The following is a 23,989-nucleotide window of genomic DNA, read 5'->3' on the forward strand; positions in this document are numbered from 1 at the left end:
AGCAAATGTGGTAAAATGGTTCACAGATCGTGAAATTTGCATCCAAAAATTGCCTACAGGCCAATATCTCTGATGTCGTGTAAAGAAAACAAAAAGGTGCATTTCGCCTTGCCATAAAAACACGTAGGGGTTGTGGAGGTAGGATTTTATACGTTCTCGATTTTATCCCATGGTGAAAGGAGATTAAATTTTACCAAAAACAAAAATAACTTGAGAGAGAGAGAGATACAAAACAAAGTATTGTTTTGAAAACTGTCGACAAAAAGTGACTCTCATAAGATTTTGCACAAAAAACGCTGAATCCGATGTACTACAAATAATTCTCGTTATTGCAGAATAGCTGAAACTTGTATTTCGAGTGCGTAGTGTGTACAAACCTGTTTAAATACTTATATTTAACATAATGAGAGCACAAGCGCCGAATATATTGTTACGAAAGGCATCACTACCATTAGAGTCCTTTTGGGATAGTACCGGAGAGTCGTCTGAATGAACCCAGAAATCTGTAAATGCGGATTCTATAATAGTGAATTTTATATTAATAATTGTTGCATCGTATGTAATCTCTGATATTAACTTAATATATTTTTAATTTTCGGCTGTAGCAAGTCGTGGAATATATTTAATCGTATGGAATGTATATTTAATAATTTGCATTCTATTTTCCTCAAACTTTCACACGTATAAAAGCTGGTAACATTTCGCGGACCCTTGTGTTCTTACCACAGGTTGAGAACCCGCTGGATTAAAATAAAAAATAAAAAAGTAATTGTCATAAAGTGCAGGGTGCCCGCAATATTAGCTGATGTAATATTTGAGAATTTAAACGATTCAATAAACCGCTTTTAGTAAAGCTTTCTTTTATTTCAATTCGATTCATGGTGGATCTACACTACAGTTGTTCGGATCCCTATTTGAACTGCGGGCCCAGTCTTGATTAGCCGACGCGAGAATAAAGCGGACTTGGAACAAACAAACACACATATTTAAGTTATTTGGCACTGCTTGTCTTCTTCTTGGGTTGATTTCAGCGACAAGAATAAGTAATGGATTGATGAAATGTATGCATGCTTAGAGAAACACGATACATGCCTTAATCTGGGTTGACTGTTTCATCACGGAGCCCGGCGCATTGAGTTTACCAAATTTGGTATTTTTCAAATAAATTTCCCGCACAATTTTGAAGTGCAGACAGCGTACACACTTTGACACGAGACTGTACCACTTAAGGATGTATGGAGCACATTTCTAGTAGCCAAAATAAATAATTCTGAAACTAGAATAAAATCTTATGGTAGCTATCGATATTTCTTACAATAATGGTCACAGTTTTTTTCACCGTATTATTTTTTTAAAGAGAGGGAACTTATGACCCTCCCTCCCCCCGTGGGCACGTTACTGGACTTGAGCTTCACTTTTATGAAGCGTCAGTACCTCGACAAATTGTATACATATTTGCCTAGAAGCGAGAAAAATCTCTTCGTCGAATGTAACTTCGCCCGCTGCTTCTTTCCACCTCGTTCGAGTTTCTACTTGCGTAGGTCTTTAGTAGTTCGTCGTCCTCATCACCGGGAGTCCGTTTGTTGCAGCTAACTCCCCCTAGTCAAGGTCGTTTGCTCCTCTCCCCCATTGTGAGCCTTTCCCACTCCTCGCCGTCGAACCCCCAGGCCTTGTACCCCATCGCGGCTGGAGCGGCGTTGCCACGTCGGGCTACTGGAACGGCGAAGGGAATCCCGTGTTATTGTTCTCGCTCAGAGCAGTCCAATTGCTCAGGTGGACCGTTGCGTGGGTGGAAGAGGACAAAACAACTTTTATTTACCGAAATATCACGCTACAGTATGCTTCGAAATATTCACCTTCGATAAACTGGCAGGAAGCTTCACTTTCTGAAAATTCCATCCTGGAAAGTTTTTTAGGACGTTACGGCCGATTGAAAATTCAAGAAATAGGGAAAAGGGATGGAATGAACAAACGTCTGTCTGCCGTTCAAACTGTGGAGGGAGTTGACACTGTGCAATTTTAACACGTTAGCGTAGCGTCTTTACATGTCAGTAAACACAAGTTTCGTACGGAATCTGATACCTTCAATAACGACAAAATATACAAATCGCTGAAACCTGCTAACATAACAACGAATGTCAATCGTACAGTGTCAGACTATATCGAAATAATGTTGCACTAACGGATTTACTTCTGATTGTTCATAAGGTCTTTAGTGTTCAGAAATGAATATTTCCAAAACTTTACACACTGTATAGTGGTTCCCGCCCATTCCTGGTTTGACACACTTATTCAGTTTGTTTAGTTTTTAAGTACTCGTTTGTCCAGCTTGCTTGGCGATAACTTGGTTGAGCGGCCATTTCACGATTTCCCCCGACGAAAGTTCTGGGTTCGAATCCCGCCCTGTTCATGGATATCTTTTGAGAGTGCTCCTTGATAAATTTCACCTAACCACTATTTAACTTGGACCTCCCCGTTGGCGTAGCGTTAAACCGTCGCCTTTATTTAATCAATTAGTCCCGGATTCGGTCCCCAGTGGAAGTACGTTGAACATGGGTTCGGACTTTCGGTCCACTCCTAGTTAACCTATTTGTGAGAATAATAATAATAATAATAACACATGGCTCGACAGCTCTCGAAAGGGCCTGTCCTATCTCCCGCCTGTCAGTCTTCCTCCCACAATGCTACCTAGAGTTGTGGTGATCTTCAACCGGTAATGGGGTGGCTTGGGGTCAGCACGTCGGACCCCCAGCCTTTGTAGGAGATTTCCGAGACCGGGTTACGCTACTCACTCGTAGCTCCCCAATTTCCTCACGATGGTGGGTTGCCACCGGCCCTATACACAGGCCGAGAACCAAGAGACTGAACTCAGGCGGACTCGAACCCATGCCGTCCCGCAGTCGGAGCCCAAAGCACAGCGCCTTAGACTGCATGGGCACGGAGGAGGACATTTGTGAGCATAATGCGCTAAATTTAGCCCCAAAACCAAGCCTAAAATTCTGCATGGACAAGAGACACAAAATATATTGAGCGGACGTTTTCCACCCTTCAATTATTCTTTACATGCTTCCAGTTCGGAACCGTTGTGTATAAATTACTTGTTGGTAGGACGCTCTAAAAGATTTTCCCCCAAAACAAATTGAATTTTTTCCATCAGAAAAAGGCTTTCCTTTTAGGAATTAAGATTCCGGTGATCTTATTGCATAGTCATGTATATCATGGGAAGGAAATGCCATATACAGCTGAAGTGCTGTCACAGCAGTCACTGCATTGTAAACCGGAACCAGGTGTGCTTTAACATCTGCATTGTAGAGTTAATACATACGGGCGCTCTACCCGCATGCTGCTGCTGAAAGAGAAATGCAGCCAGCCCTCGTCAGCTGTACAGTCTCCCTCCATTTTCTTTTTTTGGCTGCTTCTGTTTCAAATGATTAGTAAGAATTTTCAATCCAGTGCACACTGCGAGTTGGGCGATAGTTTTTTTTTTTCTGTTTGTCACTTCGAAGAGAAAAATAACTGGGCAATTAGAACTTCAACATTTTAAGAGTTTGAAAAGTCTGTATATCATAGAAAGTTTTCTTGAAAGTCGTGCGCATTGTTGTATATGATTAGCTGATTTTGTTTTCTTAATTATAATCGAAGTAACTCTATTACATGTTTGGACTGAAGATTGTTTTGCCTGTTTTATTCCCTAGCCGGAAATTGTTTTGCCGGTTTTGTTCCCTAGCCGGGGTAGTTTATATTTCAGTCATGCTTAGAGCCTTAAACGAGAAAGTGATGATAAATCTGTTCAATTCTGCTTGGATTCCGATTTTGTGTTCTTTTGTCAAGTTCATCAATTTTATCGCCAATCAGAGTAATGCGATGGAGGGTAATGCAATTTCAACACCCATCTGTGTCTACATATTAATTGAAATGAAGTATTTTTTTGTATTTCTGTTACGTAGCGGCGGTTTTCTTACACCTCTGGCTAATCGCTGCGATGAGGATGAATGATGATTAGATGAAATTGATGAAGGGATATTTCAAAGGACACCTATGCCCGGGTCGAGACCCGAACACGGGAACTTCGATACCGAGATTAAATGTTGAGCACTTAGGGAACATAAACAACATGGCACAGGCGACACGGGTCCCATCCAGTCTGTAGAAAAAGCATTTACTGCTCACGCGCTACCTACAGACCGAGGCGACAAGCGACACGTGCAAATTGTCGTGTCACTTCGATATGAAAGGTTGGTTTCCAAGTGTCATGTGTCGCCTCAGGGGTAAAGCTTCCTCGGCCGCCGGTGAAATCACGTGGATTAATTTGAAACAGTTTGCATGGGAACTGTGTAGCAGGCATACTGACTGTATTCAGTAAAAGGAAACTGCAAATTTGAAGCACACCTCTATTGCATCATTCTAAGTTGGAAACGGCATTCTCTCAATACAGGAACATTTTAATGACAATAGACATGGAATCACAGAAGGAAGAACAAAATATGTGGTAATTTTCTGAAATGCGCTTGGCAACTACTCTATTTCCAAGACGCTTTTGAGAGGAAAAAGTACTTCCAATTTAAGGTGCACAGATTTTCGTAATACTTCTATTTTATTAGAACAATACCGCATTGTTACATTTCCCATTAACAATACTACAACTGCCATTTCCATTAGCATTTAAATTTAAGGCGATCTTCTACTCCGGCGAAAAGTTTGAGCATTTCCATGTAAGCTTATGGGCGTAACTTTGGTCACGATTATCTCGAGAACCAGGCGACAGAAAAAAATCAAATTTTAATTGAACACTGAGAAAGGATGTTTCTAGAGAACCACTGATTAATATTTTCATTTTCTGCATCAACGTTCCGAAAATCAATTAACAATAAGAGCTCATACATTTTAATCAATTCTCTTCTTCAGTGTCACTACCGGTATTTTCACAATCATTAGAGATACCCGATTTAGGGTTAGGGAAGACGTCGACCTGCTTCAAATTCCTCAGCACGTAATACCTTTACGTTCAAATGCTGCATCATATGAGTGACGCTTCAGTTTTTCCATTTATAACGTTCTTTTAATGTGCACTTTACCAAAGCTGACTTGCTGGCTGACCTCCTCTTAACTACTAAGAACACAACAGTAAACGTTCCGCTGTTTCTCCCCTTTGTACTTCACTGCTAAAAATATAGACTGCTTGTGAAATAAGGTTGTTGTAACACAGCAAATTTAAAGGTAAGCAAATTTCATTAAGGGGAAGAAGAGTGACAATTTCGCACCAGTTGCGCATTTTTTTTCAATATCGTCGGAATGGGCACTGCTACTGAAAGAACCTTGACTATGACAGAGAATGAATTTCTTCCCATGTTGCAAGTGGAGGGTGTTTTTTAAGGTGATTATTAAGTTAGACACGATGTTTGAAAAATATGATCAATAAGCATTTACAAAATCCCATGTATTTCTTATGGGAAATCAACTTCAAGTTACGGCTAATCAAATGGGAGTTTCGACTCTCCTACTACTAAGACATTGTTCAACGTGTCCTTTTTCTGTCCATGTACTTTTCTACGTCATTGGATGTTTGATATTTCCGAGAGAACGAATAAAATAATGCTCCCATAAGAGTAATGCATTTCTTCTTGCCTCCTACGGCATCCTGGTAGTGTTGCCAAACCTGATGCGCATAAAAGAGCTAAATGTCACTTTAAATGGAGATAAAGTTGACTTTCAAGGAGCTAGATTTACGAAGGCTGGATAAAGTGCTTCCTAGGGCAATTTTAGTTGCCAAGGGGATGGGAGCGCTGCTATTACCGTTAACTTTAAGGTGATGACAATTTATCCTTAGTTTTTGTTTTCCCTTTTCACCGTCCAGATGTGGCGCCATCACCCATCTCAATAATCTACTGATGCACGTATGAAATCGAAAATAAAGGTTTCCCGGAAAACCATATTGTTATCTTCACCTCAGCCACGGCGCTATGTAAACGTAGCTGGTAAGGTAAGAGGGGTGGGGTGACACAGCCAATATAACAATATCACGTCACGTGCAAAATGTATATATATATATATGTAGGGTGACCAGACACATGCATTCAAAAAAGAGGACAGAGCATGGCGAAAAAGGAGGACAAAGTCATAAAAAAGAGGACACCGCAAAAAATGGCACCACATTTACCAATACTCACAATTTAAGCAATATTAAAAATTCTTACCAACACTTTGCTCACATACTTTTTAGGTGAACCCTTTCAATAACTTCCTCTTACCTTTAAGCAAAGAAAGCAATCTCCTAATCTGTTATAACAAAGGATATCTACAATTTGAAGCACATAATTTTACTCCTTTTCTAATTCTTGGATGTTAGAATGAAATATCCCTCACAAGTGAATGCAAATGTAACAAGTAAGATTTATTTTAACTTATTTCCAAAAACCGAATAAAAAATTTAGGTAGTTTAGATTGGGTAGAGAACTATGATTTTAATGCCAGGAACATTTCTAGCACTCTTTCAACAGCAGGGGAAAGTAACAGCCACATTCATATTAGTTTCTTCCATCCTTTTAAAAGCCGGATATTTTCTTGCAAGATCATTGTTGAATTTACACTTTCGCTTCGTTATTTCATGAAAGTAAATATTACTTAATAATCAAAATTCTCACTACGCGTTTCTGTATCGCCTATGTGTAACTCGAAAAGGAACTGGCCGGTCCCCGTGGCGGAGTGGTTAGCACACCACGTCACAACACCAGGGGTCCCGGATACTAATCCCGGGCCTGGTATAGGTGTTCTTTGCGAGTGTCTGTCCCTTCATCAAAATCGTCATATCATCGCTCTTGCCCATCTTCGCGATTAGCCAAAAGTGCCAGAAAAGCTAAGTGAAATAAACCAAATCAATCAATCGAAAAGGAACTGCACAGACTCAGTCGTTAGGGTGTCTGACTGCCATGCGAGAGAGAGGTTCGATCCCCGGCGGGGGAGATCCGGGATTTTTTCTACCTGTTCAAGCTACTCCGACACTCACCCAGCGTAAGTGGATACCTGGAGGAAACTCTGGGGGGTAAAGGCGGCCAGGGGCTTGGTGCTGATCACATCACCCCTACCTTCAGGCGCGATCAAGAAGTGTGGGACCCTAACTCCACACCCCCTATACGCCTTCATGGCGTGGTGCAAAACACAGGGGAGCACTTTACTTTTACAGACTACGTGCGTTCCTGCAGTCTCAAAGGGCGAAGCAACGAGTTAGAATAATATTAATGACTAGGGTGTGGAATTTTGCCTATTTTATTTATTTGTAGTAAAACACCGGCTTTAATGTTTAAAGTTCGTTTCATGGTGTTTCTAGTCCGAAAACTAATTTTTATAGTGGATATAAATGCCTATTTGGAGGGTTAGTGTCTATTTAGCTTAATCGTACCAAAAAAATGCTATTCTGCAATTTTTACATACTTCAGGTTTTTATTACGTGCCTTTGGCTTTCCCTACATTGAAGAAGGCATTGCAGATGTTATCTGGTATCCGCCTGATTTGAGGGCCTCAATTGGAACACTGTTTTCATTTTTTTGTCACAATGATGCTTTTTTTTCCATCATTTGTTCAAATCCGCACAGTCGTTAGCACAAACTCTTTTTGTGAGAATTACTTTAACTGACGATTTCCCACAAACGTGAATTTCGATCAAAAGAGTATTAGGCCTAATAGTTTGTTAATCGTTAGTGCACTTTTATGTATAAACTTAAGTGCTAGTGTATATTGTAAAAAGAAAATTGAAATAAGTTCACATTCATTACCCATTTTAATATTTTTTTTAAAAAATTTAGTGTGTCTATTTTCGTGCTTTTTTTAGTATATAGTATCTTTTTTAAGTACCTATTTTCATAATTTTTGTACCTACGTATTTGAGAGGTTTTTAGTGCCTATAAATCCGCACCCTACTAATGACTCAGTCGGGAAAGTTATCGTGGCACCCCTAGTGATATGGTGATCGTTATGTGTGGGAGCATTATCTATGCAGCACATGTGCTATGGTCGATGCTATACTCTTTCCAAAAAAGGAGGACATTTACCGATTTCTAAATAATCCGCCCGGACGCCGGACAGGCACCTAAAAAGGAGGACATATCCGGATAAAAGGGGACGTCTGGTCACCCTATATATATGGCAAAAGTTGGTCTATGTGGGCCGGAGCCAGTGATGGCATCGTTGAGGGGCAGGAGATGGGTGCCACAGTTCACAGCCAAACGAGTGCACGAAAGAGCCAGATCTGGCTCCAAAACAGTGGTCCACCAGCTGCCGCAGGAAGAAGGACCTCGGGGAAATTGTCCCTCATCCCCTTAAGAGCGATTTTTATCAGTACAGGTATTTCGGTAAAGCATCGAGGAAAACTTGGAGCTATATTGAAATTGGCAAATACTCCATTCTGCATTGCACTAACACCGTGGTATATTTATACATATACAATCGGATCAAAGACGCACTTTTTTTTATATATATGTAACACCAGTTTTTTAAAATTTTCATCATAAAAAGTTTACCCGGTCATGAATTTTGAAAAATTCTACCACCAGCATTATTTGTTTCCCTTTCACTTGATTTTATAAAATCACGATTCCCCGAATTATTTGAAAACGAACTATGTTAATCAATAATAGCAGATTTCCGAACCGAATTTAAATTACAATATCGGAACATTGGGCGAGAATATTATCCACCCGCGGTCCTTGAGTACAAATGTAGCCACGATTTAGAAAACCACAACCACATGTTACACCAATGTTCACGCAGATCCAAACTTGTTTCAACTGGTTCTTTCGGTTCTTTTCTTGCGAGTTGTTTGGCAAACCCCGTTCCTCCTTCATCCAAGAAAATCGACACTTGTTCATCGCCTCTGCGCCTTGTGCCAGATCAACTTGGCCGATCGCTGGTTCTCGAAAACCTCTATATTCCTTGCTCGAAAAATACCAACGCAAGCCACCTGAAGAGACAAACAAAGTGCACACCAACAATGCATCATGACTTTTTTTTTAAAAAAAGAAAAATGCAATTCACAAATCACAATAGCAAATATATAGTAATAATAATAACACGGAAATTATTAGACGGGCTCAAACTCCAGGGCGCCACTGTTGTCGATTAACCTAAGAATAAATGCGGATCCCTGGTAGCTAAAAGTACAGTGTTTGATTTGAAATTATACTTTCTTTTCAACGTCGTGAACTCGTTTGTTCCAGGGAAGGGAAAGGAAATTCTCGAGAGGCAGGCGGATGGAAACACTTGGAGTGAACTGTTGGAACGGTAGGTGTGTCGTCAGTTTGCCGATCCTATTGGGCTACATATGCACGTGGTTACACAAAGCGTGACCATTGTCCTCTCCCGCCGTGTTGGCAGATGTGCGGCTTGAAGCACCTGCTCCCGCGAAGGACTCTGCTCAACAGCTGATGAGGCGAATGATCAGGGTTGCTGGAGCTCACCGTTACTTTTAGAAGCAGGCATCCAGGCTCTCCTGTTACGACTTCCAGGAACGGTTAAAGCTTGTTTACGAAATGCTCCAGGAATCGCTCCACATTCAGCGTCCTCACCGACAAGGAAATCTTGGGAAGGGTTTTTGTAAGCAACGACAGTGGCGTCTCGTGGCCTCAAATTTGGCCGGGGCTTATTTTTTAAAGAATTTAAAATATAGTGACAATGCCGCTAGGAGCGCTGTCGTATCCATTGCAACAGACGATGAATGTACGTGGGCAAAAATCGCCTTTTAAAAGACTGTGTGATAGTTATGCGTTATGGTGATTGATAATTACGTGAATACGTCCGTTTTTCTTTAGGGGCTAAGCCCCGGAAGCCCCAAGGGACGAGACGCCACTGAGCAACGAGAATGGAATAAATTTCCAAAGCAAAATAATGTTAAAAATTTGAGTAAAAGAAAATAGAAATTGCACTTTGGCAGTGACATCTGCCTTAGCCTTTAATTTTTTTCCCAATAATAAACCTGGGGGTAATCACATTATATAATTGGGCACTTGCCTAGTTAACTTCCCGGTCATCTACAAGCGACGCCAGAATCAAGAATCTACATGTACCTATGGGCACGGAATTTATTATGACGGGTATGATGTTTTATGTGATCGAAAACATACTTTAATTTATACATTTACTTAGTTTTGTACAAATTATTACCACAGTAGTATTTCTTGCTTGCAGTAAGGTTACTCATACCAGATTACAGCAGTTCCTCGTTTGACTTTTTGTTTTCACTTTATGCATAGATAGTAGGCTTATCAGGACTGGACCCAGGGTGCGAAATCATTTAAAACTGTTGTGGGTGGAGAAAGATCTTAATCTACAAACCCCCCTCCCCCACAAACATACATATAAATTATACTATATACATATTTATAATGTTATTAAAATTAAATTAGTAATTATAAATAGTATTATTATTAATTACATACAAAGAAATAAATTTGTTACTGTTATGTATATCAGATATTATAAAGTAGCAAACTACGTCCTTTACTAACTGGTTAAAGATGTTAATAAATTATGAAATAGTTCAAGTGGTTTTATCATGTGTAAGTTTTTATTTAGTTTTTGCTTTATGTTAATATAAATCAATTAGATTTCATAGTAATTATTGTTTTGCATTCTTGTTTTACTTTTATTGTGCGTATTGATGTAGATTTGTTAACTATCTCTTGAGAGAGTAAAAGCATTGAACACTCACAACTACACTAATTTGTGTATGTTTTCGATATTATTCTTAGTACAGTATATTTGAAATTAAAAGTAATTGCTTATCTTATGTTTGTTGTAACAAAAAGTCTGGAAATTTTCGGTGGGGGATTTTTGAGGCCAAGATTGTTGGTGGGGAAATCCCCTGTCCCCCCCCCCCCCCCCCAGGATTTCGAACCCTGACGACCTACAGTTTAGAGCCGGATCCGAACCACTGTGCAATATGCCTCCACCAGGGTACAGCAACTTCTTGCCCTACACACATAAAATTGCAACATGAATACCTAATATATGCTAATAATGTATAGGCAATATATATAGATAATGAAATGAGACAGTAACAGAATGCATAAAACAAAGAAATTGCTCGAGACTGTTTCAAAATATTTTTTTTATTTTAAAGGATTGTAAAACTGTTAAACAAATGATATTTGTGCTGCACCGAGGCAAAATGGAGCAGCAGGTGACTTTATTGCAATGTTTACTATGCTTTCATGCTTTATTTATGATTTTTATTGTTATTGAGCTGACAATTTGAGGTGTTAATAAACAGTTAATTTATATCTGGTGTGGACCTAGAGGACGGCCTCATTGCCCCCTCTACTGGCTCTATGGCAGTGGTCTTCACCCACTAAAGCCCTTAATGAAATAAAAATGAAAGCAATGTAATCCAGTGACTCAAACTGATTAGAGGTGGCACCATTGTAATGCACCACTCGCTGAATAATCGTGGTGGTCACATGACGGTGCAGAATTCTCTTGTCTGTATAATCATGTCCTGTTTGTTACATCTCTATTCGGTACCACCTATGTCCGACATTCCAAAATTAAAAAGTAATTGACTGACTAAGACACACTGCCTGCGAGTAGCAGGAACTTCAAGGTGCAGATTGACATGACATGCTAGTGAAGAAAAACAATCACAGTCCTCTCATTGAAGGGGTAGATGACAATTCTTGTGTATGAATGGTTAACATGCTTTTTATAAACAAAATAATAATTTTGTTTCATTATGCTTATTTGTTGTGTTGAAGTGCCTAAACTCAATTCAAAACTTGTCAGTGTTCTTTTGCAATAGTTAATTACCCATGCTGGTGTGTTATGAGTAAAGAGTATAGTGAATGAATGTATCTTGAACAACAGAAACCATGTAATTATTTGTAAAGCTACCACTGTGTCTGTGAACACTGGAACAGTGCGGCCCATCAGTCCCGTATGGAATGGGGAAAAAGCCCGCTATTGGCTTTGGAATCTTCTTCAAAAGCAATATAATTTTCTATTATTGAAAGCCAGTTTTCATTTGTGAGGTAGAGATCATCAGAAACATACATATTTGGTACCTTTAAGTCAAATGAGAACATTTCTATGCAGTGTCATAAACAAGCGAGGGGATTGATAATCCTCTCTCAACTTTTGACACTGCTCCCCTGGGGGGATTTGAATGTCAAATGCAGGGAAACGCAGAATTTGGGTAGACTGCTAAAAAAATGACATAAAATTGGATGTACAAAGTTTCTAGGCATGCCACTGTATTTAATCATATATACTTTTACTTCAATGTGTAAACTTCCAAGATTCTGTATGCAGAATTCACAGCTTTTGGATTAAATTTCTTTCTTTCATATTTCATATCTTTTTTATAAATCATTGGATTGTTCCAGGGAATATAATGATATATATACAGTGATTTTCAAAATTTTCATTGTGACATTTATCAGTATCACCAAATATCATTACCCACATAGATGATAAACTTTTTTATGTTTGTTTTTTGAAAACCTTGAAATTCACCATTGATGGTTTTTATTCTCTCACTCTCTTGCAGAAACTTCAGCGGTGCCATCTTTGGGAGAGCTATCTGCTCGCTGTGTTGCATCTCACATCCCATTTGAATTGGTGGAGCATGTCTACCCACCGGTCCCAGAGCAATTGCAGCTGCGGATTGCATTCTGGAGTTTCCCGGACAATGAGGAGGATATCCGGCTATACTCCTGCCTTGCCAATGGAAGTGCAGATGAGTTCCAGCGAGGGGAACATCTGTACAAGAACCAGGCAGTCAAGGATCCTCTGCAGATAGGTGAGTCTCAAGGAAATTTCATCATTTTGAAACCCTTATTTTTCTACAGCTGCAACTGCTGTTGTCAGGCCAACAATCATTTTAATCTTTTCATCTATAATTTAAAATTTATATATAAACTTAAGGAAATTATCCTTAAATTCCATTTGCTTGGAAAAGGGTTTAACCCAGAACACACACCTTCGTAAATTTTATGAAACAACACAGACAAGGTAATTGTCCAGAGTGAATGATGCTTGCTTGCACATCCCCCATCTTAGTACCTTTCTAACTTCTTAAAACGAGGTCCGTAACAGTTGGACAATCGTCTACGCTATTCATGTGCATCTGTATGGGAGGGTGCGTCATAATTTTGACGAGGGTTTTGTGACAATGTGAGTTTCTTTCGTGGGATGTGAACACGTTTTTTTGTATGTTCTTGTTCTAAATAATATTTTTATTCATTTGCTGAAAGGAAGGTAAGGTAAGTTTGTTTTTTAAGTCCACTTTATACACAGAAAGGCTAATCGAGACTGGACCTACAGTTTAAAGGTGAATCTTAACCACTATGTGCCTCCATCTGTTAACAATTCTGGGACAGATAAAGATGAAGAGTGACAAAATGTGTTGATTAGAAGAATTATAATCATACTAATGATGATGAGTTGACAAGAAGTAATGAAGAAAGTGATGGTCAATCTGATTACGAAGAAGAATCTGATTTCAATTCTGATTGTAATTTGCTAATTCCCCCCCCCCCCCCCCAAAGAGAAAGCAGTAAATGAAAACATAGTGTCAGGTAGAACTACCAGCAGTTGATGAAATATAAATCAAAAATCCTACTTTTAATTTTTTCCCCATGTCCAGAAGAAAATACATATTTTTTATAAATAATGGCCCTTTAAAAACTATCAAAATATAAGTTTTTTAAAAGATACGAATATTAAACTTAATAGCACCAAAGATAAAAATTATAAAATATTAATAATTATGTAGATTTTTAAGAAGTATAAAAGTCGTAAAATTTACAAGGGTTTTGTGTTTGTTTCTCTCACAAGGTTTTGTATTCTGGGTTAATATATTAAATGTATTAATATCACACATGTAACGAATGGACATTTTGAATATCAGTATTTTCATTGTATAACACAAATCGTAATAAGTTACAAGTACATATTATGTCATATTGCTAATGTCACGAGCTGGCAATGAAGTGTTGGAGTTACAGAACAACCACAAACAAAAGAACCTTCGGCGAGAAGCCTTTGCGCATCTTCCCGTCCAGCCCCCCAGCCACACGTACCGCTCTGCGCAGGTTATTTTGCTTGTGGTCCCCCTATTGCAAAGACAGCCAGCTGCTGATGGCAAGGGTAGAAAGGAAAGTCATGGAGAAGAGAGTCATGAACGAATGTGCAAAGTGATGAGTTGTCTTGGTTGTGAACCATGTATAGATAGTCCATGTAAAGGCTCCAGCCAAGCCCTGTGATAGATGCTAACGGCAGACCAGCATTGTGGCATTTTGGGAAACGTTGGTTTCCACTGGCAATATCTAGCAAATGCTATTAGTGAAAGAAATTCTTAATTGTTCTAACAAACCAAACTTATTACTTACAATGTGATTGAAACATGCACATGTTAATGGTGCTTGTTGAAGATTATATCCAACATAAAACTCTCAAAATTTCTTATTTTGTTCCAGGTTTCCATCTAAGTGCCTCTGTCTCCCCTCCCCCAACAGTTGGTCAAGTTAGAGGGCAGTACAATGTAGCAGTCACCTTCGATCGCAGGCGGATTACATCTTGCAATTGCACCTGTTCATCCCCAGCTTACTGGTGTTCTCATGTAGTTGCAGTTTGTTTACATCGAATCCACCGGGTAAGGAATATTATAAAATTGTTGTAAAGTTTTATCTGAATATGTAAATATTTTATAAAATAATTTTTTTCCAGAGATAAATTGATCCTCTCCAATTGTTCACGTTTGCTTCTTTCTTGTCTGTGTCCTGCTTTGTGAAGTGTTCCTCAGTCTGGTGTTCGCCATCCTTGTTATTTATCACTACATTTTGTTATCATTTGAAGTACCAGTATCTGAACTCTAGGGCTGCATAGCTTACTTATGGATAGGATACCATATTTATAACATTGAAGAAAACACCACCATTTATATATATCAGAATTCCCACAGACCTGAAGAAAGAGAAAACAGAAGGAAAAGCCAGGAAGCATCAAATATGGTGGCAACACCATGCCATGAATATGGATTTTTTTGACATATTTGTAATAACTAAATTGCTACAACATGCCAATTGTTAAAAGAAAATGTGTAATTATGTGTTTTCTCTCCACTGGAGCCATTGCAGTCATATTTCTACCACAAAATATATTGTAAACTAAGCTCAAGTAAGTTAAAACACAACAGAATGGTCTTTAAATGTATTTGAAAATATCAGAGAAACCTGGAAAAATCAGGAAACTTATTTCAGAACTCTGTACTTGTTCTGTCTCCTGTTTGTCAGTAATGTGAACACCAACAACTAAATGGAAGAAAGGCATAATTTGGAAACTCTTTAAAATAGAATGTGTGATTGCAGGTCATTTTATTACATTAAGAACTAAAATAAACTTGATGTCTACCTTTTTGTCCACAGTAATTGATGCAGATCTGGGTGCAAAGTTAAAAATGGCACAAACATATGCACGTTCATTCTCCTTATGCATGTTTAGCTACTGCTGCTTTTGTGAATGATATCAGGATTACTTTATTTTATTATTTTTATTGTTATTGAATTTTATTGTTAATATAATCAAAATTTATTATTAATAGTTTTAACTTCAGTGGCTAGTGCCACCATCCATTTATGAGCCTGTCAGTTTTGCAGATAACGCAAATACTGTTTTCAGTGTTTTAGTGTATCACCATATTTTTCATTCCCTGAAAAGTGAATTTTGTTTTGTTAACGAATAGTATTTTTTTAGCATAATGAAAACCGAGTACCATTTCCTTCCAGCCAACGCAAGTGTGTCTTAGAGCTCCTGTTAGTGAGTCCCTCTCACGGCTACACAGAGAACAGCTGCAGAAGTTCGCACAGTATTTGATCAGTGAGCTGCCACAGCAGATTCTCCCAACAGCTCAGCGCTTGCTGGATGAACTTCTTTCTTCACAGCCTTCAGCCATTAACACTGTGAGTATTTTGGTGTACAATATTTGTATTATTTGAATGCCTTCATCATTTTACATGCATTAAAGAAAATTCAGATGTAGTTCAAATTGTTGTTATGGGAATATTATAATGAGTTTTGATTTTATTAAAATATGTTATAGTAGCATCCAAATCCAAGTTCCGTGGATGTAAAAAAAAAAGACCACTAAATTATTTCTCAAGGAATTTATTTTACATTTTTTCTTTTTCTGATGCAAACATTATGGTTGCAGAATTTATTAACGTATAATGTTATTATCATTTAATTTATCTTGTGAAATTTGCATACTGCAATTGAAAAAAATACTGTAAGTTCGTGTTTCTTATTTATTATCACTCAGTTGAGCAATGTAAATTTGTCACTGAAAATTCAGATTCATTGAGCTGCAATAGACACAGTGTGTCTCTGTGAGTGTGTGTGTGTGTCTCTCTCTCTCTCTCTCTCTCTCTCTCTCTCTCTCTCTCTCTCTCTCTCTCTCTCTCTCTCTCTCTCTCTCTCTCCCCACTCACCCACCCACCCGCACGCACGCATGCACGCACGCTCGCTCACTCACTCACTCACTCACTCACTCACTCACTCACTCACTCACTCACGCACGCACGCACGCTCGCTCGCTCGCTCGCTCGCTCCCTTCACTCAATCACTCACTAACTCACTCACTCACTCACTCACTCACTCACTCACTCACTCACTACTCACTCACTACTCACTCACTACTCACTCACTCACTCACTCACTACTCACTCACTCACTCACTCACTACTCACTCACTCACTACTCACTCACTACTCACTCACTCACTCACTACTCACTCACTCACTCACTACTCACTACTCACTCTCTCTCCCCCCCTCTTTCTGTCTTTTTATTTCTTCTTTTCCCTCCACATTTATAAGAAAGATCTCACTTGGCAATTAGACATGAAGTGTGTGCATTGTAGCAAACAAAAGTAACCAGATTTTCTTATTTTTTGCCCCCCTTTTCAGGTATGTGGTGCACCTGACCCAACTGCCGGAGCATCTGCCACTGATCAAACATCCTGGTATTTGGATGAGAAGACTCTTCATGACAACATTAAGAAAATCCTCATTAAGTTTTGTGTGCCAGCACCAATTGTGTTCAGGTAAACAATGTTGAAATGTTCATTCTAGAAATTGTACATTTGTTTTTACTGTCAAAAATCACTTTGGAAATTATTGATTGATTTATTTGATATACAGGGTGGTGCATATTGTATCTATCAACTTCAAATGACAACGGGAAGATGGCGAGTGCTTGTAGTAACTTTGTATGGTTATGAAATAAAAATATTCATGTAGGCGTTTATTATAGTGTATAATATGGATAACTCAGACATCAGTGCATCTTAAAAATAAAGTCCTCCTCCTTCTGCTTGAATTCACTGTTCTAGGTGCTGTGGGAAAGCTTTCATGACACGTGTCTCACATGTCCTGTGGAATAGCACGTATTCATCACGACTGACGTTTCACAACATTACCCGTGGCTCTCCACTGTCTAACCCACCTTAGAATGCCATGTGTCTCTCGAACAGGTGCATGGCAATCTTCATTGTCCCACCACAGTGCCCGGTGCCTGTTTGGATGAAGGCTTCCACGGCCGCAATCAGCGTCTGCATCGGTCAACGCTCCATGATATACTAATTGCCAAACTCCCAACTCTCCACAGACGTAGGTATGCCACACACATGTGCACATGCATTCTGGCAGGGTTGCCAACTCAAATTGGTAGATAACAATATGCACCACCCTGTATATAGTCCATTAAAATTAGCACAATATTCAACAGAAACGTTACTATATTAAATATGCTAAATGTTTTTAATATTTTTTATTTTATAATTCAATCAAATTACAACTTTACACAAAAGAATATTTTAAAGTAATAAATATATAATGTAGTTATTATTTTTGTTAAGTCCCAAATACTATTAATTGAGTGGTTTGGGAGTAAAAACTCGATAATCCACAAAATTATGAAACAGAAATGCAGGTGAAAATTCGTCTCATTACATTGTCGCTTATGGGTTACGCAGTTGTTCCTGTGCATTTTTTACCATCGCTGGCTACTGAAGGAACTTCATTCACTATTGTACAGCAACTGGAAAATGTGCAACAACTGCACCTAATGTTAACTTAATTTTGATTGAAGTATGAGTTATCAAGTTTTACTCCCAAGCTGCACAATTTATGGTAAAAAACTAATACACCACTGCAAGTTTGCTATTTTTTTAGTACATGTCATGTCTGAACTTTATATTGTAAAATGTTATACCTACATTTGCATTGCATACGATAATAGCTTGATATTCTACTTTGCAGTGATGTAAATTATTTAAGCACTACAGCTCCACCTGCTGCAGCAGAATGGAGCAGTCTTCTGCGACCCCTGCGAGGCCGTGAACCGGAAGGAATGTGGAATTTGCTTTCCATTGTCAGAGAAATGTTTAAGAGAAATGATAGGAATGCCATACCACTGTTGGAGATCATCACAGAAGAATGTATGTCATGTGAACAGGTACGATTGTCGGATATCATTTTCTAAACAGCTGTAAATTTTGATTCAAACATTGCAAATATTTTTCTTCCTAGCAGGTTATTGTAAGTGCATTGCATATTTTGTTTAGACTTCGAGAGATTAAAGTTCAATTACCAATTCACCTGCATTTTTAAGAATGTAGTACTTGTACCTTCATATAATTGAGTTATTTGACATCTTTAAATAACATTTTATATTTTGATCTTGTAATGCATGTCTGAAAGTGTTTACAAACGCACACATACACATGTTAATTGTGCATAGAGTGGAATTGTCTTTCTGTCTTAATTTCCAGTCATCATGAATGGTTTCTTGTCTCCTTTTTAATATTGTTCCATTTTCATCCTTAATCTTTATCTTGGTGGACTAATTGGTGTGAATGTATGTGGCTCCTTTACAAGTACTTGCTTTGTAAACTTTTCAAGGAATTAAAAATAATTAGAAAATTTCATTTCTATATGTGTGCAAGTGGTAAAACAAATTTATTTATGTATATTTTTTTAAATTTCAGATCATGGTGTGGTGGTTTAACACAAAAGTTGCATTGCATAATGGCAGTTCAGGGCACGGAGGAAAACATAATGTGAACAGCAACAGCCATGCGTCACAACATGCATGTTCTTCTTTGTGTGATGAAATTGTAGTGTTGTGGAAATTAGCAGCTCTAAACCCTGGCCTGTATCCTGAAGAACGTGACCTTTTGCACAGTCAGTTCAAAGATTGGCATCTGAAGATTGTGGAGAAGGTCACAAAGAGCAGAGGGGGAGTGACGACCACATCTGGAAGTGGTAACAGCAAGTACATCAACAACTTCAAGAATGACGTGGAGGTGTTTGGTGGATTTAAGCCAGCCATTGAAGCATGTTATCTAGATTGGGAAGATTATCCCCTCCCTGGCATCACATACTCCCATGGTAGTAGATTCTACCACTGCCCCTTCACATGTTTCCGTCACATCTATTCGAATGGGAAGAGTGATGTGAACCAGATCAATTCCTCACAAGCAGTGCTGAATTGTGAACACCCATCCCATCCGAATTCACTCATTCACAGCCACCTCCACAGCCATTCTCATATGGGGAAGAGGCCCAGGAGTGTTGAATTTTCTCAGGACAGGGACCGAGGTGATAGAAGACGACATGATTTCAGTGACTCAGGGAGAGAACGTGAATATCCACTGCCTTCAATTATAGATTTAAGCAGAGATAGGGATGGCAATCGCAGTAGTGTGAGTAGTGAGGGTTTTTGTGAGAACGAAGGGGAGGGGGATCCGGACACTTTCGTGTGTAGGGTGAGAAACATAGGAGACAGTGACTCTGGTGGGAGCGATTCGAGTAGTGGGATGAGTTCAAGGTTTAGATTTAGAAGCAAGAAGCTATCGGTCGCTGTTTCGGTTGCCGTCGAGAAACCGCACGATCAGGAAGGTGCATCCGAAAGTCCAAGTGACAGTGATAGCAGCAGGACAGAACAAATGTGTGACTCAGGTAACATTCCTATTTCTTGTTTTAATTTCCCCATGTCTGTTCCATCATCGGTGATCCCATTCAACTCAGGTACAATTAGTAATAGTGATAGTTTAATTACAAACTCTCAGAAGGGACGGCAGGAGCCTGCGCTTTGTGACCATGTTGAAGTTGACTCTGATTCTTCAGGCTCGCCAGACTCCCAGCCTGATCCTCAGACGAACAAGGAGCAGCCGGTTCCTGCCGAGGAAGCTGGTCCACGCGAGGAGTCTCTATCCAATGCAGATTCCAAGTGGGACTCTTCCAACTCAGATTCGCAGCAGTCGGGTGACGAGTACAACGTGTATTATTATGATCCCAAGGCTCTCCTCATGTCGAACAGCGAGAGGAATAATGCCAAAGAGAAGAAGGATGAACCGTCCATCTTTGCCAATCTGAAGAAGATGGAGGATCCATGGGAGATTCTCTTTGCTCGGGCAGAGGGCCTCCATGCCCACGGCCACGGGAAAGAAGCCTGCACCCTTGGAGTGAGATTAGCTGAAGAGCTTTTGGCAAACCCACCAGATCTTATGGTCGAACTCCCTCCAATTGCTGTCAAAGGAAAACGTAAGAAGGTAAGTTGTATTTCAAATGCTTTTTTGCTATCCATTTGATGTTAGGTGAGAATGAAACAAATTAATTAATATCTGTTCATCAAGGCATATTGTTTATCAGTAAAATTTCTATAATTTTATTGAACTGATATTTCTATAATCAGTGTGTAATTGAGAGAATAATTATGCCATTTTGTTAATAGAAAGGTGTAATTCATGAAATGTGGGTTTATGCAATCAATCTGACAAATACAATTTCTTTTTGTTTTAAGGCAACACTCATCTCAGTCTTGGTCACATATATTAATTGAGATGGTGAACAAATTATTCAAGTTCTGTATATTTATTGAATTCTGTCATTGAAGTTGTGTAGTGAGTACAAAATAAATAGGGTTTGAAAAGTTTTTTAATGCTGAGTATGCTGTGTTTTTTTGTCATGATTTTTGTGGAAAATGGAAAATAACTGAAAATCTCAGGTCCCTACATACAGTTGGTTCAATCTGAGACTTGATTCCACACCTCTGCTATTTTTCATGTGAGCAAAATTCATAAGTACTTTTAAAAAATTATAATAATGTAGTTTATTTCTATCAGTCATCTACAACATGTAAGAAGTAAATATCTTATTCAAGTTGTGAGGTTTATGCTGGATTAGTGAATCAGCAAAAGATATATCAGTACTCAGTCAGCTGCAGGATGTTCATATTGGTGCATTCCTAATATGTTCTACACTTGCTTATTCATACCCTGGAATTGTTTAATGTGCCATGATATGTTATCTGGAAGTTAAAATTTTGCATGCATTAGTTTGCATTTGTTTCATATTATGTGATATTTTGTTTGCAGCTGGTGAACCCTGCATCTCATCAATTGAGCTGCCTTGCATCTGCCACACTGGCCAAGTGTGCCTTTCTCTGTACAGTTTTAGCAGAAAACTTAGAACATTACCATCTTGCATTCAAGGTTGGAATGTTTGGTTTAGAAATGGCTCGTCCACCTGCTAGCACCAAACCACTGGAGGTAAGCTACTGTTTTTTTTTTAGCAATAATATGTTCATCTCTTTGACTCTCAAGAGAGAAAAACTTTGTTTCATATTCCTACGAAAAAGTTAAGCCTTTACAGGGTGTTGTGAGAATTAGCTGTTAAACAATGGGAATGTGTATGCTATGGCTAAGTTAATATAGATATCTGTGTATCAATATTGGCTAAAATTGGAACGTGTAACTAGTTGCTGATGCTGGGAGGTATATTTCCAGACTCCAAGTTGTGCAAGATTTGTAAAATGTGTAAATTTATGTGAAAGTTGCATGGTAAAAGTAGATTATTTGAGTAAATCACAACATTACAACTATTATAATACTACAATAGATAGGCATGGTAAGGTTACAGTGTAAAACTTTTCTCAGCAATTTTAAACACTGCCAGGAGTTCATAATAGTATTGAAAATGGTATTTGTTCAAAGTGGGGCTGAGTCAATATGACATTAAACCAGTGCTGATACCCTTGCCACTTCTCATTGATACAGATACAGTTAAACATTGGAACAATTTGACATTGTTCTGAATATTTTTGCTTATTAATATTTATGTATTGCGTTGCCACCGTGACTGTGCAGTCTAAGGTGCAATCTCTGGGTTCTGGCTACGGGTGAGTGAAGGCTCGAGTCTCCTGGGTGAAGCGTAACAACATTTCCTGAGAGTTCAGCCTGTGTATGGGACCGGTGACTACCCACCATGATGAGGAAACTGGGGAGCTATGAATGAGTTGCGTAACCTGGTCATGGCAACCTACAATAATGACTAGGGGTTCGTCGTGCTGACCACATGTCACCCTGTAACTGGTGGAAGTGAGACAGACAGACAGACAGGCAGGTGGTATGTAGGCTTTGACCCTCAAGGGCTGTTATGCCACAGGTTATTAAGTATTGGGTTGCAATTATCAATCTACCAGAAATTTGTTTAAATTATTGAAATAGTTACATATAATTGAAAAATAAATCAGCTGTAATTTGTATCAATATACTGTATTTATGCGTGTATAGTGCTCATGCGTGTATAATGCGCACTCTAGTTTTGAATGGGTAAAAGTGACAAAAAATTATATCGTATATAATGCGCAGTACAATCCAGTTTCAAGAAATGGCTTTCTTAGTTGTATGTTGTAAATCTGTTGGTTATGCTGATCAAGAGTGAATGACATCATACCTATTGAATTGCTCATTCCTTATTTTTCAAAATATATACTTTTTCTTTCCGTGACTAATGTAACATTTATACGAGGCACATTCAGGACCTTCCAAATAGCAGTTAGCAGCACAAGATTTCTTCCATTAAGGAATTTACACACTCCATGTATGTCATATTATTTGGCCAGTAATACATTTTAATTTTTATTATCTTTTTCTTTGTTTTCTTTTATCCAAAGTACCATAAAAATCAGAACGTTTCTTCATTTTTTGATGAACGTATTTCAACCGCATTTCACATTAGTGTCGTTATCTTGTATGAAATACTGTTTCCATATTCAGAAACTGCAGGATTCAAGCTTTACAACGATATATACCATGATAGGGTTCCGTAAACATGAAAAATCAATGCAAGTGTCCCAAAATCATGTAATGACCCTGTATGTTGGCTGTCTGAATTATTCCGTGCATAATACAGACCACAGTTTTTGGGGGCAAAAATTTTGGAAAAAGTGTGCATTATACACATGAGTAAATATGGTATACATGTAGTATTCATAATTTTGGTGTCCACTGTCACCATCCACTTCAGAACTTGTAGTTCAGTCATCACTGAAATTAATCGAATGAAAATAAACTGTTTCTTGGATATATAAGTACATTGCATGTACTGTATATCTTAATACACCTAAAGTTTCACAAATATGAAATCTTGTTTAGTTACACAACAGATACCTACACTTGAACAGTGTAGCAAGTTGTAAACATTAAAATGTACATATTCCATTGCAACAGGATCATGTAATTATGAAATTCACCTTTAACCCTTTCAAGGCGGTGCCTCCATATGACAAAAGTAACTGAAGGACGGTTGACGAATATTTCGGCAAACACATATCTTCGTAATAAATGTTCAATAAACAGGAAACCAAATAATAAAAAACACTGAATCTTTTTGGCTTTAATCTCCAAGCATCCACCTCACATCTGCCATCATCGCCGGGTAGACTCTGACGTCATTGTCGTGTTGCCAGGCAGATTGTTAAAAGAGACAACAGAAGCCCATGTGTTTTTCAAGACTTTATAAGTTAAATGGCTCCGTCTTTCAAGTTCTAAACAAGCGTCATTTCTATGCAGTAAATTTGGCTCTGGAAGGAAGAAAGGGATTAGAGCTTTGTTTGTCCTGTGTTTTCCACTTAGCAACAGGTGGGGAAGTGGGAGGGGGGA

At 38.6% G+C, this 23,989-nt stretch overlaps 1 protein-coding gene across 2 annotated transcripts in view; it reads left to right on the top strand.

Annotated features, from left to right (window-relative positions):
- Dora (zinc finger SWIM domain-containing dorado) overlaps window positions 1-23,989 on the top strand; it is a 76,063-nt gene that overhangs the window by 22,317 nt on the left and 29,757 nt on the right. For both annotated transcript variants that reach the window (XM_083131027.1, XM_083131028.1), the window contains exons 2-8: window positions 12,533-12,784; window positions 14,463-14,638; window positions 15,771-15,944; window positions 16,950-17,086; window positions 18,303-18,498; window positions 19,031-20,596; window positions 21,422-21,595. In XM_083131027.1, the coding sequence (XP_082987153.1) occupies window positions 12,533-12,784; window positions 14,463-14,638; window positions 15,771-15,944; window positions 16,950-17,086; window positions 18,303-18,498; window positions 19,031-20,596; window positions 21,422-21,595 (2,675 nt within the window). The remainder of the gene's footprint in view (window positions 1-12,532; window positions 12,785-14,462; window positions 14,639-15,770; window positions 15,945-16,949; window positions 17,087-18,302; window positions 18,499-19,030; window positions 20,597-21,421; window positions 21,596-23,989) is intronic.

Source organism: Lepisma saccharinum, chromosome 11, assembly GCF_977018435.1.
Source record: "Lepisma saccharinum chromosome 11, izLepSacc3.1, whole genome shotgun sequence".
NCBI lineage: Eukaryota > Metazoa > Arthropoda > Insecta > Zygentoma > Lepismatidae > Lepisma > Lepisma saccharinum.